Source organism: Tubulanus polymorphus, chromosome 10 (assembly GCF_964204645.1).
Source record: "Tubulanus polymorphus chromosome 10, tnTubPoly1.2, whole genome shotgun sequence".
NCBI lineage: Eukaryota > Metazoa > Nemertea > Palaeonemertea > Tubulaniformes > Tubulanidae > Tubulanus > Tubulanus polymorphus.
Window position 1 is genome coordinate 8,376,833 of NC_134034.1, and position 12,928 is coordinate 8,389,760.

At 43.7% G+C, this 12,928-nt stretch overlaps 4 protein-coding genes across 4 annotated transcripts; 3 read left to right on the top strand and 1 right to left on the bottom strand.

The window, feature by feature from the left end:
* The first annotated feature begins 438 nt into the window (after window positions 1-438).
* On the top strand, window positions 439-1,090 carry LOC141911910 (histone H4). The gene has a single exon (XM_074803010.1). It carries the CDS (start codon window positions 700-702, stop codon window positions 1,009-1,011), a length of 312 nt encoding a protein of 103 aa, XP_074659111.1. The 5' UTR covers window positions 439-699; the 3' UTR covers window positions 1,012-1,090.
* Window positions 1,091-3,795: 2,705 nt separating this feature from the next.
* Window positions 3,796-4,206, top strand: LOC141912094 (histone H3). The gene has a single exon (XM_074803304.1). It carries the CDS (start codon window positions 3,796-3,798, stop codon window positions 4,204-4,206), a length of 411 nt encoding a protein of 136 aa, XP_074659405.1.
* Window positions 4,138-6,327, bottom strand: LOC141912095 (histone H2B). Its single transcript, XM_074803305.1, has one exon. The coding sequence runs from the start codon at window positions 6,292-6,294 to the stop codon at window positions 5,923-5,925; it is 372 nt and encodes a 123-aa protein (XP_074659406.1). The 5' UTR covers window positions 6,295-6,327; the 3' UTR covers window positions 4,138-5,922.
* A 2,542-nt stretch (window positions 6,328-8,869) lies between these two features.
* Window positions 8,870-9,446, top strand: LOC141911717 (histone H2A). The gene has a single exon (XM_074802732.1). It carries the CDS (start codon window positions 8,945-8,947, stop codon window positions 9,317-9,319), a length of 375 nt encoding a protein of 124 aa, XP_074658833.1. The 5' UTR covers window positions 8,870-8,944; the 3' UTR covers window positions 9,320-9,446.
* Window positions 9,447-12,928: the final 3,482 nt, after the last annotated feature.

The following is a 12,928-nucleotide window of genomic DNA, read 5'->3' on the forward strand; positions in this document are numbered from 1 at the left end:
CACAGCGAACCGTCGAATATGCGTCGAATATGGAACATTATTTATATGATTATTTTTGGTGAACCGTCGAATATGCGTTGAATATGGTCACTCCATCTGAAATGGTTTTTCCGGACCCCGTCGAATACGGTGACCCCTTTTTTCAGTTCAAAAATGTTGGTAACTATCAGTGATTTTCGGTATTAGCTTGTTTGATACGCTAATACAGTATCTAAATCAACTTATTGTGACTTAATATCCGAGATAAATGAATCTGATATCGGAAACGAGAGTGACAAAAAAGTTCAAAATTTCAAATTGATTTTTCTCAGTTTCGATAAAAGTGCATATTCGACGGTTCGCCAGAAACCCAGCGAATTTCTCAAAGCACTACGGCATAGGAACGACACCGACAGGGATACGGTGGCCGAGTCGCGCGAAGCACTGCCGACATAGGCGACCTATGCAGCTTGTGCTTTGAATGACATAGAGAGCGTAGTGTCGGAGCGGCGGACCCTATGCAGCCTGTGCTTCGAACGGCATAGTACGCGTAATGCTTCGGCGATGTACGAGTGCATAGGAGGGCTATGCACGACACTACATACGGCGTCGTATAAAGCGCATCGGCGCTCGGGTCGGGCTATCATTCGTACATTCGACTCGTCGTTGTGACACGGAGCGCGGTTTCTATCAACTCTACTCAATAATCATCGATTAATCATGTCTGGCCGAGGCAAGGGCGGTAAAGGACTGGGAAAAGGCGGCGCCAAGCGTCACAGAAAAGTACTTCGCGATAACATCCAGGGTATCACCAAGCCGGCCATCCGTCGTTTGGCTCGTCGAGGCGGTGTGAAACGTATCTCTGGCTTGATCTACGAAGAAACCCGTGGTGTTCTGAAGGTCTTTTTGGAGAACGTCATCAGAGACGCAGTCACCTATACCGAACACGCGAAAAGGAAGACGGTCACGGCCATGGACGTCGTCTACGCCTTGAAACGCCAGGGACGTACTTTGTACGGTTTCGGCGGCTAAGCAGCTCAGCCCAGCGCGCAGCGGTCGCGGCCGCGGCGCCTGAGAAAACAACAACACGGTCCTTATCAGGACCACTTCAACTTCCCAGAAAGAGCCAGTGGTAGTGCGCTGACCCGGTGCCTCGCTTTTTGCTTCACACCCTCGCCCATATGTTATTAACGTAACGTGCCCTTGTTGTCGGTGTATGTCGGACACGATGGCTAAACGGTCCGAATTAATTTCGAGGGATTAATCACGCGTACATCATACGTACGTACATACACATACACATACACACACACATAGGTACACGGATAATAGTAATTTTAATGTTGATTGATAAATACGTAATTGCGTTTGTTTTCGGTGTTTTGTTGAAGTTTTTTTTCGGCCCCCGCTTTTCGCGGGTGCGATCGATTGATCGTTAATGACTTTGATTTTGGGTCGGGCGATGAAAAAAAGCCAGTGCAGAAGGAATTGTAGTACGCATGTATGGTTTCGCAAACACGAGTACTTCTGAATATATAGGACATCATTCGGGGTATTTTACATATCGAAGCACTTTACTTTCTATAGGCGATTGAAATTAAAAATCGAATCAGTTATTTAGGGCCTATGCGAGGGGAAAACACACGCCGGGCGATTAGATTCGAGCTGGACAATTGAAAGTTGGCGCGCATAAATGAATATAGGCCTACAGTACGTACACACGGTACCTCAACTCGGTCTTAATACGTGCCGCCGCCGCCGCCGCCGCCGCCGCCGCCGCCGGTAGAAGGAACCATCGTTTTTATATCCGTTCTTTTTTTGTAACGCGTCTGGCGCTGTATCGATTGTCACCATCGAAAAACGACTAAGCTTCGTCGTCAACCGACCGATTTGGGTCGTCGTCCGAGATAAAATAAGAAAGAATCCGATCCATTGCACGAAGTATGTATCGTAGACCTATGGACCTATAGCTAACGATAGTGCAGTGGTCTCTTTAGTTTCTCTTGTAATGTAATCGCGCGCGACGGCGAGCCGAGTCTCATTTCGTCGTAAATGGCGATGGCATTATTTTATGTAATTCTATGTAAACGGCCTTATTTCTATGTAGCTAGCTGCCTGCCTGCCGCGGCTTATTGCGGCTCGGGGGTGGGTGTGGTTACTGCGAGGCCGGCCGGTCGCACGAACGACTCGGATCTGCTGCGTGCAGTACGCTTTGATCGTGATTTTTCGAGATCAGCTTTGAAGCTAATAGAACTTCATCGTCTCCGTGTATGTATATATATATATATATATATGTATACGGGATTTTTCCGATTACATGCTTTCCATTAATTCGATCGCTCGCGCCGCCGCGTGTCTGCTCTGGGGAGTGTGGAATGACCTATCTTTTCTCGGAGAGAAAAATATACGTCAAACCATGGCCACAGCTAGCTAAATGATCGATAAGGCCTAAATACCTAACGCACTTTTTTCAACGGCGATGATGGCATTGATTTATAAAACACCGGCCAGCTTCAAAAATGTAATTGACAATAGAGATAAACTAGAGTGGCCAATGACAACGTAATGATGAAACCATATTCCGCAACGTTGTTGCCGGCGGCCCCCGCCGTTTTGTTAAGTTACTTCATGCGAATTGTTCGGCGCGCCGATGACGATTATATCGACGACGACGACGACGACGACGACGACGACGACGACGACGATGATGTATATAGGTTCATCCGTATTTTACGCCGCCGTTTTTAAACACCATACATATTCATTCGTGTGCATGGTTGGGATGCGCGCGTTTAATCGCATTTCATCGATCCTGTCTGCATCGCGCGCGGCGGATAGATTTTTGTTCGTTTGTCAACAACTCTGATTACAAACGTTCATACCGTGTCAACAAGAGTTTTCAGTTAGGCCTACAACAACGTACGCGTACGTGTGCAAATTTCGTTTCTCGCATTTATTAATGAGCAGTAATTGACTATACGACACGACGCCGCAGTTGTACGTCGATTAGTCGCGCGTCGAATATTATGAGAAAAAAACAATTCGAAGTTTTGAACATTTTTGTCGCCCCTCTCTTTTTTAATTCATTTGTTTATTTCCTGAATATATGATATATAAACTGATGCAAAATAACAGCAGGGTAACACGCATTTTCCGACACATATCAGGTAGGTCCATTTAGCGTGGAAGTTAAGCAACGGTGGCCTGCCTGTCTGACTTGGGTACCTTATTAGGTTTTTGCCTTCAACGCTATCCGATATTGACACTGCTACAATACATGCGATTTTACTGATTGCTTTCGAATTAATAAACCTATATTCATTTATTTATTTATTCGCTTATTTACTTATTTATCCGTTGAGAAATAATTCCTCATAATTTAGGCCCTAATTCGCTTACGTAATTGCGACTGCGCGGGTTCAAATTGGCCGTTGATTAATTCAGTTTAGCGCGAAGATATGTGATCATATCATCGTTTCTATGACAGACATCGGTGTGTAATAATAGGGATGGGAGATGATAGCCTATGGCATGGCATGTGAGCAAAAAACGATCACGGATATCGGCGTACATCGCTGTGGTGAGGGAAGGTAGTGTATTTATTTACATCGAACGAAACGCGTCGATCGCGGCCGCCGGCTGCTCCCGGCGCTTCACTTCCTTTATTCAAATAGCCGGCCGACCAATCGGCGCCCGACTATGCGAGCCAATCGCGTTCGCGCAGCGCGCCGACCGAGCGTCGATAAACCGGCCGGCGACACTATAGTCGTACTATTGTAACGTTACATCGTTCGCTCTAGTTGATCGTCGATCGCAATGGCCCGTACGAAGCAGACCGCGCGTAAATCCACCGGAGGAAAGGCTCCACGCAAACAGCTGGCCACCAAGGCGGCGAGGAAGAGTGCCCCGGCCACCGGCGGCGTGAAGAAACCCCATCGTTACAGACCGGGAACCGTCGCACTGCGTGAAATCCGTCGCTACCAGAAGAGTACCGAGCTGCTGATCAGAAAGTTGCCGTTCCAGAGACTCGTTCGCGAGATCGCCCAGGACTTCAAAACCGATCTGCGCTTCCAGAGCTCCGCCGTGATGGCCCTGCAAGAGGCGAGCGAAGCTTATCTCGTCGGCCTTTTCGAAGATACGAACTTGTGCGCAATCCACGCTAAACGCGTCACCATTATGCCCAAGGACATCCAGCTGGCCAGACGTATCCGCGGTGAACGCGCCTAGGTCGGACGACTATACGCGTCGTCGCATAATTGTAGACAACACTTACGGTCCTTCTCAGGACCACTTAAAACTCCCAGAAAGAGCCGGTGTGTTTTGCCTGCCTCGCCTCGCTTTTGCTTCCCCTCGGTTCCTCTTGCATTGTTGAGAAATTGGCGACAAGAAAAAACAAAAACAAAAATCAATCACTCGCCAATGCAATAATGCTACGTATTTATTAGGATCGCGTCGGTTGTCGTGCCTGTGCGCTGTGCGGGCCTCCGTTTAACAATATTTATACTCGGCCCGTTGTATGTAGTAGGTACGTGGTGATCGTTTGTATTACTAGAAAACGCGAACGTGTTTCGCTTCTTTTTTTGTTGGTCCGGCCGCCGATTGTAATCGATTATTATTCTTCGCTGCATTTGGCGCACGAAACAAGACGCCTCGGGTGAACCCGACGTCAAACCTACGTTCGGTCGGTTTTGCCGTGCCGCGACTATTTCGACGTCGGTTCGCGCAAAAACGATCCATCTTTTTCCCCGGCTTGCTGTCTCGCTGTATTATATACGATCTGTTCTGGCAGAATAAATGATACGGAATGGTGAAATTCAGAGCGCCCAAAACTATGCGTCGACTGATAAATCGATACAAAACTCAACATATAGAATTCCTTCGCCATATACGAGCCGAAGCATCAATCGCCGGTTTTAACCGCACTGAATCAATCCTCTTGAGGAAACTGCATTCGTGTTGGTTTGTTTTAAGTTTTTCAGTCGTAAGTTTTTATCTTCCGCTTTTAATTGTCTAGCGACAAAAGTTTCGAGGAGTCGGCATTACTAGAAATCTTACGTCGGTTATCCCAGTTTTGAGCGTCGTATCGGCCCCCCTCGGTCGCCTAAGACGACAGACAGGCTGCGTGCGTGCTGCGTAATCAGGATTATTAGGGGGTGTCTGTCTGGTGGTCGTGCCACAAATTCCCAAGGCCATTTGTTTCCGAGGTTGTAGGCGTTCAAATTGCCATTCTCATTTCGATCCGAGTATAATATTATACGATGCATAATATCAGAAGACAATTTGTTGCCGTTTCAAAGTTTGGCCCGAGATTTTATCATTCGACATTTCACCGTTCATACCAACGGGTATCGGCCTAGTGCGCCGCGTACAAACATGTTTGTGGTTGACATTTTTTTCTCGGCAGTTTAATAATGCATTTCATAAAATTTCAATTGCATTTCCTCGAAAATTGATATATACGCACACAGAGATTCGCGCTTGTTGCTCTCTGCTCCTCAGTCGGTTAGTTATAGCGCGCTATTTAATAATTACAGCGCGTCACATTCTATGTAATCTGATATGTATTGTTCTTCAACGGGACTCGCATGTTTCGTGTGTAGGCGCGCGTATTTCTTTCAGTCATTTTTTTCAAGTAACGAAGACAACGACCCGGACAAAATCAAGAAGAAACCCGTCAGTCACAAAATCCACAAAACAAATAAATAAACCAACAAAAACGAAACAAAAAATCAACGCGTACTACATACATATATAGACAATAATTACGTACGACGAGTCGAGTCGAGTCCTCGGTCGGTACGGTACGCAGGGTAAAAGGCGAAGCAAAGCGAGGCGACGGGAAAGCGCAAAAACTGGCCCTTTCTGGGAATTTGAAGTGGTCCTGATAAGGACCGTTGGTTGATGCCCGATGGCGTAGGTACACACGCGCGCACGTAGCGCCGTTTACTTCGAACCGGTGTACTTGGTGACGGCCTTCGTACCCTCGCTGACGGCGTGCTTGGCCAGCTCTCCCGGCAACAGCAGTCTGACGGCGGTCTGGATTTCCCGACTGGTGATGGTCGATCGCTTGTTGTAGTGCGTCAGGCGTGACGCCTCGGCGGCGATCCTCTCGAAGATATCGTTGACGAAGCTGTTCATGATGCTCATGGCCTTCGCGGAGATTCCCGTGTCGGGGTGAACTTGCTTCAACACCTTGTAAATGTAGATGCTGTAGCTTTCCTTTCTTCTCTTCCTCCTTTTCTTGTCACCGGTGTGAGCGGCTTTAGCCTTGGTGGCTGCCTTCTTGGCACCTTTGCTTGAAACTTTCGGCGGCATGACGACTGTGCGTTAGCGAATGCGAAATAACACCGGCGCAGCAGCAGCAGCAGCAGCAGATAGAAAAAGACAAACGCGCGGAGCGCGTTTTTAATGCTCGAGAGTGGTGGCCACTCTCCTACATTCAGGACGCGTAGGTGCATGATTATTTGCTTGATATGATGATAGGTATATGAGTTGAACTATTATGAGATGAACTAAGGGGGATGTGGGTGGTGTGATAATTGTGTGAGTGTGAAGGTACTGGTGGAAGGATTCAAACAAAGGTACATACAGAACGGACAGTTTTTATTATTTAGGCGTTTTTGTTTGGTTCGGTCCTTATCAGGAGTTTGTTAGTGATTAATTATAATATTTTTTTTTTTTTTTTTTTTTTTTTCTATAAATAGTGATTAATATAATACGTATATATCACAAGAGTCTATGATATAATATATGGTAGATATATATGTATATAATATGATACACAAAAATAGTGATTTTCCTCCGTTAAGGGGAGTCGCGATATAGTTAGAATACTTTGTCAATTACTATATACAAAACTTATAATTTCTTAGATATGATAATAAAGTATATAGTTATACTGCATATAGTTCGGTTCACGTGACGTGTTGTGTAAGGAGTAGCGACCTAGATACGGGCTACCTATATAGTTCTTGTAACACAAAGAAATCTTCCATTCAATTCTCCGACTACGCGGGTGTCGGTTCGTAGTAGAGTACACGCTATAGAGTTATAGAATTGACTTAAACGCTTCCACGATGTCTGAAGACGGCCATGGACTCGAAATATCGTAAAAGACACTCCTTAGTATCGGGTTATTTCGGTTGGAATTTAGGTAATTTTTCGTTAAGAGTTTAAAGCGCTGTTCCACAGTTTCTATTCGAGCTTGTTTATGTAGGTCTGCCGTTCTTGTATGGCGCGGTTGGCCTAGAATGATTCGTAAGCATTTATTTTGGTGTATTTGAAGGCGGTCTAACTGACTACATGGGCAAGTTACCAGTATCGGAGCTCCGTATTCATAGATTGATCGAATGAGTAATTTAAAAGCAGTGAGTATGTATTCCATTTTTACGCGGTTTCGTTTCAAAATAGCTAGTATTCCAGTTCTTTTATTTGCCTTAATTAATCTCTCTGTTATTTCCAGATTCCAGCGTAAATTAGACGAAAAAGTAATTCCGAGGAATTTGGTAGAATTTGATAGTGGTATTTGTTGGCCGTGAACAGTGTGCTCAGTGTATGGGTCGGTATTTATTAGGCGACTAAAGTGTATACTAACACATTTAAGCGCGTTTACTTTTAGCCTCCACATGTCACTCCATTGAGTTAGTTTGTCTATCGATTTTTGATGGAGATTTTCGATTGTTTTAGTTTTTACATTGTGCGTGTTCCATAGACTCATATCGTCTGCGAACAATGACGATTGACTATAATGACTAGCTTTAATTGTATCCGAGGGAAAATCGTTTATATAGATGATGAAAAGTGTCGGCGAGAAAATCCCTCCTTGAGGGACTCCAGCGTTTATTTGCCTTGGCTGGCTAATACACCCTTCATTAGCGACTTTAAAAGTTCGACCCTGTAGATAGTTTTTAAGTAAGAGCTTAAAGTTGGTTGGAATAGATAAATGATTAATTTTGTAGATAATTCCGTCGTGCCAAAGTTTATCGAACGCTTTCTCTAGGTCGAAAAATGTAGCACGCGTGCATTTCCGACGTTTTAGGCCTTTAGCGATATCATGAGACATTTTTAATATTTGATCTATGGTCGAATGTCCTTTTCGAAAACCAGCTTGTATTTCGGTAAAGAAGTTGGTATTTTCTAAGTAATCTGTTAATTTATTGTTCATGATTTTTTCGAAAATTTTGCCGATCGAGTTGGTTAAACTGATAGGACGCAAATTTTTGCAAAGTGTAGCATCTTTGCCGGCTTTTGGAATCATAGTAATTTTCGCAGACTTCCAGAATGATATATAGTAGCCATTTCTTTGGCAGTAGTTAAAAATGTGACATAGGTGGGTTAAAAATATCGAAGGACAATTTTTAATAATCGCGTTCGTGATTCTATTTTCTCCGGGTGCTTTATTAAGTTTCAACCGTTTGATATAGCGTTTTATGTCTAGTTCAGTAATTGTTTCGTTTAGTATATGACCCGTGTCTTCTTCAGTATTTTCGTATACGAAGTTTCTATTGGATTCTTCTACGAAACGTTTATGTTGATCGCTGAAGTTTGGATCAGTAGGCGTTTGAAAAACGTCGAATAAAAAGTCGGCGTATAGTTCGACGATATCTTTATCGTTACTCGCGGTTCGATCGTTATAAGCTAAATTCGAAATAATGTTTTTTTTATCAACGTTACCGTTAATGTTTTTAATACCTCGCCAGAATTTACTCGAGTTCGGATTCGATGTATTTATGTCATCTAGTAGTTTTTTAGTCTTGTTATTTTTGTGGTCACGCATACGCGCCAACCGTATTTATGTGAGCGCGCCGGCTCCCGTCGAGCGACCAATCAGCGCATCTGTTGATCGCCTGGCACTCGGCGCCGAGTATAAGTTCGTTCAGGCGCGCCGCGTACGCGAACGTTCACACGCACTGTTTCATTCGTTGTCAACGTCGTCGTATCGTCAAATTTGATATCACCGATCAACATGTCTGGCCGAGGTAAAGGAGGAAAAGCGAAAGGCAAGGCCAAGAGCCGCTCGTCCCGCGCAGGGTTGCAGTTCCCGGTCGGAAGGATCCATCGTCTTCTCCGCAAAGGAAACTACGCCGAACGTATCGGAGCCGGAGCGCCGGTGTACCTAGCCGCCGTCATGGAATACTTGGCCGCCGAAGTGTTGGAGTTGGCCGGCAACGCCGCCCGCGACAACAAGAAGTCGAGAATCATCCCGCGACATCTGCAGTTGGCCATCCGCAACGACGAAGAGTTGAACAAGCTGCTTTCCGGTGTCACCATCGCCCAAGGCGGTGTACTGCCCAACATCCAGGCCGTGCTTCTGCCGAAAAAGTCCGCCAAGTCCAAGTAGATCGCGTCCGTGTCCCGCGCGTCGCGCATCCAAGCAACGGTCCTTATCAGGACCACTTCAACTTCCCAGAAAGGGCCAGTACTGACCTCGCCTGCCTCGCTTATTGCTTCGGTGATCACGATGATATAATTTCGTTGTTGTTGTTGTTTGTTGTTGTTGTCGTTGTTGTTTTATCATCAGCGTGTACGGGGGGTATATACGTTATCAAGGCGTTGGCCCGCGTACGATCCCAGTTCCAATTCTCATCGGCTTTCGCGGCGTCCACAATGAAAAACTGTGTGTGTTATGTACATTACATTTATTAGTAGGGCGACATTCGTCAGGCGTGTTTACATATGTACCCGGTATTTATTTCTCTTCTATTCCCCCGACACCGACGACGGCAACAGCAAAAAGAAACGTGCAAAACAAGACAAACAAGCAATGCAGGGTTCAATACATGCAGCCCCTCAAATCCCCGAAGAACCCCTCAAATTCCAAAATTCGTTTGTTAGGGATGGAACAAACTCCCTCAAATTCATCTTAGTTTTAGTCGTCGCTCAAATTCAGAAAACCGCTGCATTGGCATTTTATACTGCATTGTCTTGGTAGCCTGGCTGGGTTAGTTAGAATCAATGGTAATAAGTGGGGGCTATAGGCCTCGTTATCATCCCCGTAAAGTGTCCAAACTAACTTTCTCAATTATTTTGGAAGGTTTATTCGATTGCGAAGAGTCATTTTGACACATTTATCCAGGAGTTCAGAAAAACGGGGCCCTACGTACTTGAGCTGAATGTCGATATGGCGAGAGTTATTCTTACAAAATGCCGAAATCGGCAATTTTTCAAGTTGGTTGCTTAAAGAAGGACTCAAATTTAAAAACAAACATTCGGTATTCGTCAAAATGTTCCGTTTGCGACGGAATGTTTTCCGGCAGCTTTTCGTCGAAACAATGCTCTTCAGTCGGGATTGGGCCCCGGCTATCCTAGACGAGTTCTTTCACCCAAAATCAAGTTGAACGGTTTAGGCCCTAATTAGTATATGGCATATAGTCGAATGTTGATAAGGTTATTCGATTCATTGGCGCCTAAATGCATTTCGCTAATTCTGATAAGTATTGTACTGGTACTGTGTGTTTTATGTATCGGTTAGGTTTTCGTCGCGAAATATGACCCTCAATTTGGCGGTCACACCCTGAAAAACCGCTCAAATGCCCGTCACATTTCATAGCGTTTGTCCTGTAGGAACCCCGTGCAATAACACCTTTCGCGTAGGACTATTTCCTTTCATAAAACACGATCATGCATCTTTTTGCGGCCCTGCAACGAAAGTCGTATAATATGCCTGCTTTCGAAATTACGTATATCGACATCGTTTTTAGCACGATTGCCTCCACCCACATCGTACAGCTATTCAAGACGTGTACGACATCATCATCGGCAGTACCGTCCTATATACTAGAAAGTAGTTACGCGCATATTTATACATAATTTCTATTGTAGATGTAAATGCGGGATTAAATCAGAACTAAATTTAAAGCTGAGGTATTCAACGAGACTCCAGTAGACAGGAAACCGGCAAGGCAGCCATTTTTCTTTTCTATCAAAATGATTTAACCTGGTAGAAGTCATCTGCATCTATATTCTACTGTAACTCTTTCGGCAACCACATACAATGTCCTTGGACGATTTGTGGATAATTTGTCATGTTATTTTGTATGATTATGTATACAGAATGTCAGATCTATATATGGTTAAAAAAAAACAAACAACATCATCGGCACCAGTAGATTGTGTCAATCGCCGAGCGAGATCTCCAGGGCTAGTTTATTTAGTACACCGATTTAGTCCCTTTTTTCGTTGTGTGAATGATGGCGGGTTCGCATCGCACGCGCGCGGCACCGGTATATTGCGCGATTCCCGGCGTAACCGCGCCATCGTGGGACGCACCGACAATACGTGCATGCAGTGCGGATAGCTATTTATTCATTTATTTACTACAGGATAGCAAATAGCTCGAAACTTCTATCAAAAACTTTCTTTCATAAAACACGATCATGCATCGTTTTGCGGCCCTGCAACGAAAGTCGTATATATGCCTTTCGAACTTACGTATCGACATCCTAACCCTAACCCCAACCCTAACAGCGAGTTAATGTAAATCCATGCAATGATCTTAAAAAAAAATCACACACATTATACAATCAGCTATTATCTTAGAACATCCCAATGCTGTGAATGTCTACGCTTAGATTGATATCAGTTAATTGCAGACATGTTACGTGTGTGGTGGCGATTCGATGGTATTTTGAATAGAGAGTGCGGTTTTAAGGACGAGGACATCATTAATTTTGAGGACATCGAGATTTTTGGAGTATAGTGCGTCGGTGTGTGAGCAGGTTAGCGGTAATAATCCCCTAGGTCAAAAAAGCCCATCGGTAAAAATCCCCAATACTTCCAAAAGTAGGTACAAATCCCCCTCTTTTTGAATGGAGTGTAACGTCAATTAATTTCATATTAATATATCATATATCGCCGTTGAACTCAATAAGGATATATCATGACCAAACAAACTATATAGTATACACTATTTGCGCATTATAACATACTAAAAATTAACAGTAGTTCATTAGTACTAAATTCGCACTTAAAGTTAACGCGCGCAGCTTAATGAAAGGGTTCATTGCACATTTCAAATATATCACACTAGCATGAATCTTATGACATTTCATTTTGAAAGTTCATTACTTCTGATCATTCATTCATGGCATCGCACAGCTGAAATATACCACGAGTTATCAAGCGTCCACAGTTCAAAACTAATCCAGTTCGAATTGTAAGATATATTGCATTTAAAAAGTTCATCATTGTCATTAGTTATTACAAGTTGTTTCCTTCTAAACAGTTTACTAAATAAGAATTTATCGACGGCTGTGCAAACATAATTCAGTCTCAATTGCGAATGAATACGCTGCAAAAGCACCATCTTGCTTTGAAATGTTCCTGAAAATCACCAAGTCGGCGTTTTACCTACTTTTGAATATTCGGGGATTTTTACCTATAGGGTATTTTTTTCCTGGTTTTTGTTTTGTTTTGTTTTGTTTTACCTACAACCGGGTGAGGGCAGTGTGTGATTACAGTTGGTCGAATATGCAATTTTTGTCGGAAATGAGCTGAACATAGTACCATAAAAATCGAAATTTTTTGAAGTTTTATGTCTGAAAGTCTGGTATTGATTGGACTGCTAATTACTTAAATACTCTCTGTAATTGATTACTTAATATGGGTTTTCTTCCTTTTTTATTTTTGGCAAACCGTCGAATATCCATAAATATCCATATATGGGCATGTATATCCGTCGAATATGGAGAATGAATTGAATTATTACACAGCGAACCGTCGAATATGCGTCGAATATGGAACATTATTTATATGATTATTTTTGGTGAACCGTCGAATATGCGTTGAATATGGTCACTCCATCTGAAATGGTTTTTCCGGACCCCGTCGAATACGGTGACCCCTTTTTTCAGTTCAAAAATGTTGGTAACTATCAGTGATTTTCGGTATTAGCTTGTTTGATACGCTAATACAGTATCTAAATCAACTTATTGTGACTTAATATCCGAGA

Bases quoted from the DNA above. Each gene is read 5' to 3' on its own strand.
- LOC141911910 (XM_074803010.1), top strand. From the start codon at position 700: ATGTCTGGCCGAGGCAAGGGCGGTAAAGGACTGGGAAAAGGCGGCGCC.
- LOC141912094 (XM_074803304.1), top strand. From the start codon at position 3,796: ATGGCCCGTACGAAGCAGACCGCGCGTAAATCCACCGGAGGAAAGGCT.
- LOC141912095 (XM_074803305.1), bottom strand. From the start codon at position 6,294: ATGCCGCCGAAAGTTTCAAGCAAAGGTGCCAAGAAGGCAGCCACCAAG.
- LOC141911717 (XM_074802732.1), top strand. From the start codon at position 8,945: ATGTCTGGCCGAGGTAAAGGAGGAAAAGCGAAAGGCAAGGCCAAGAGC.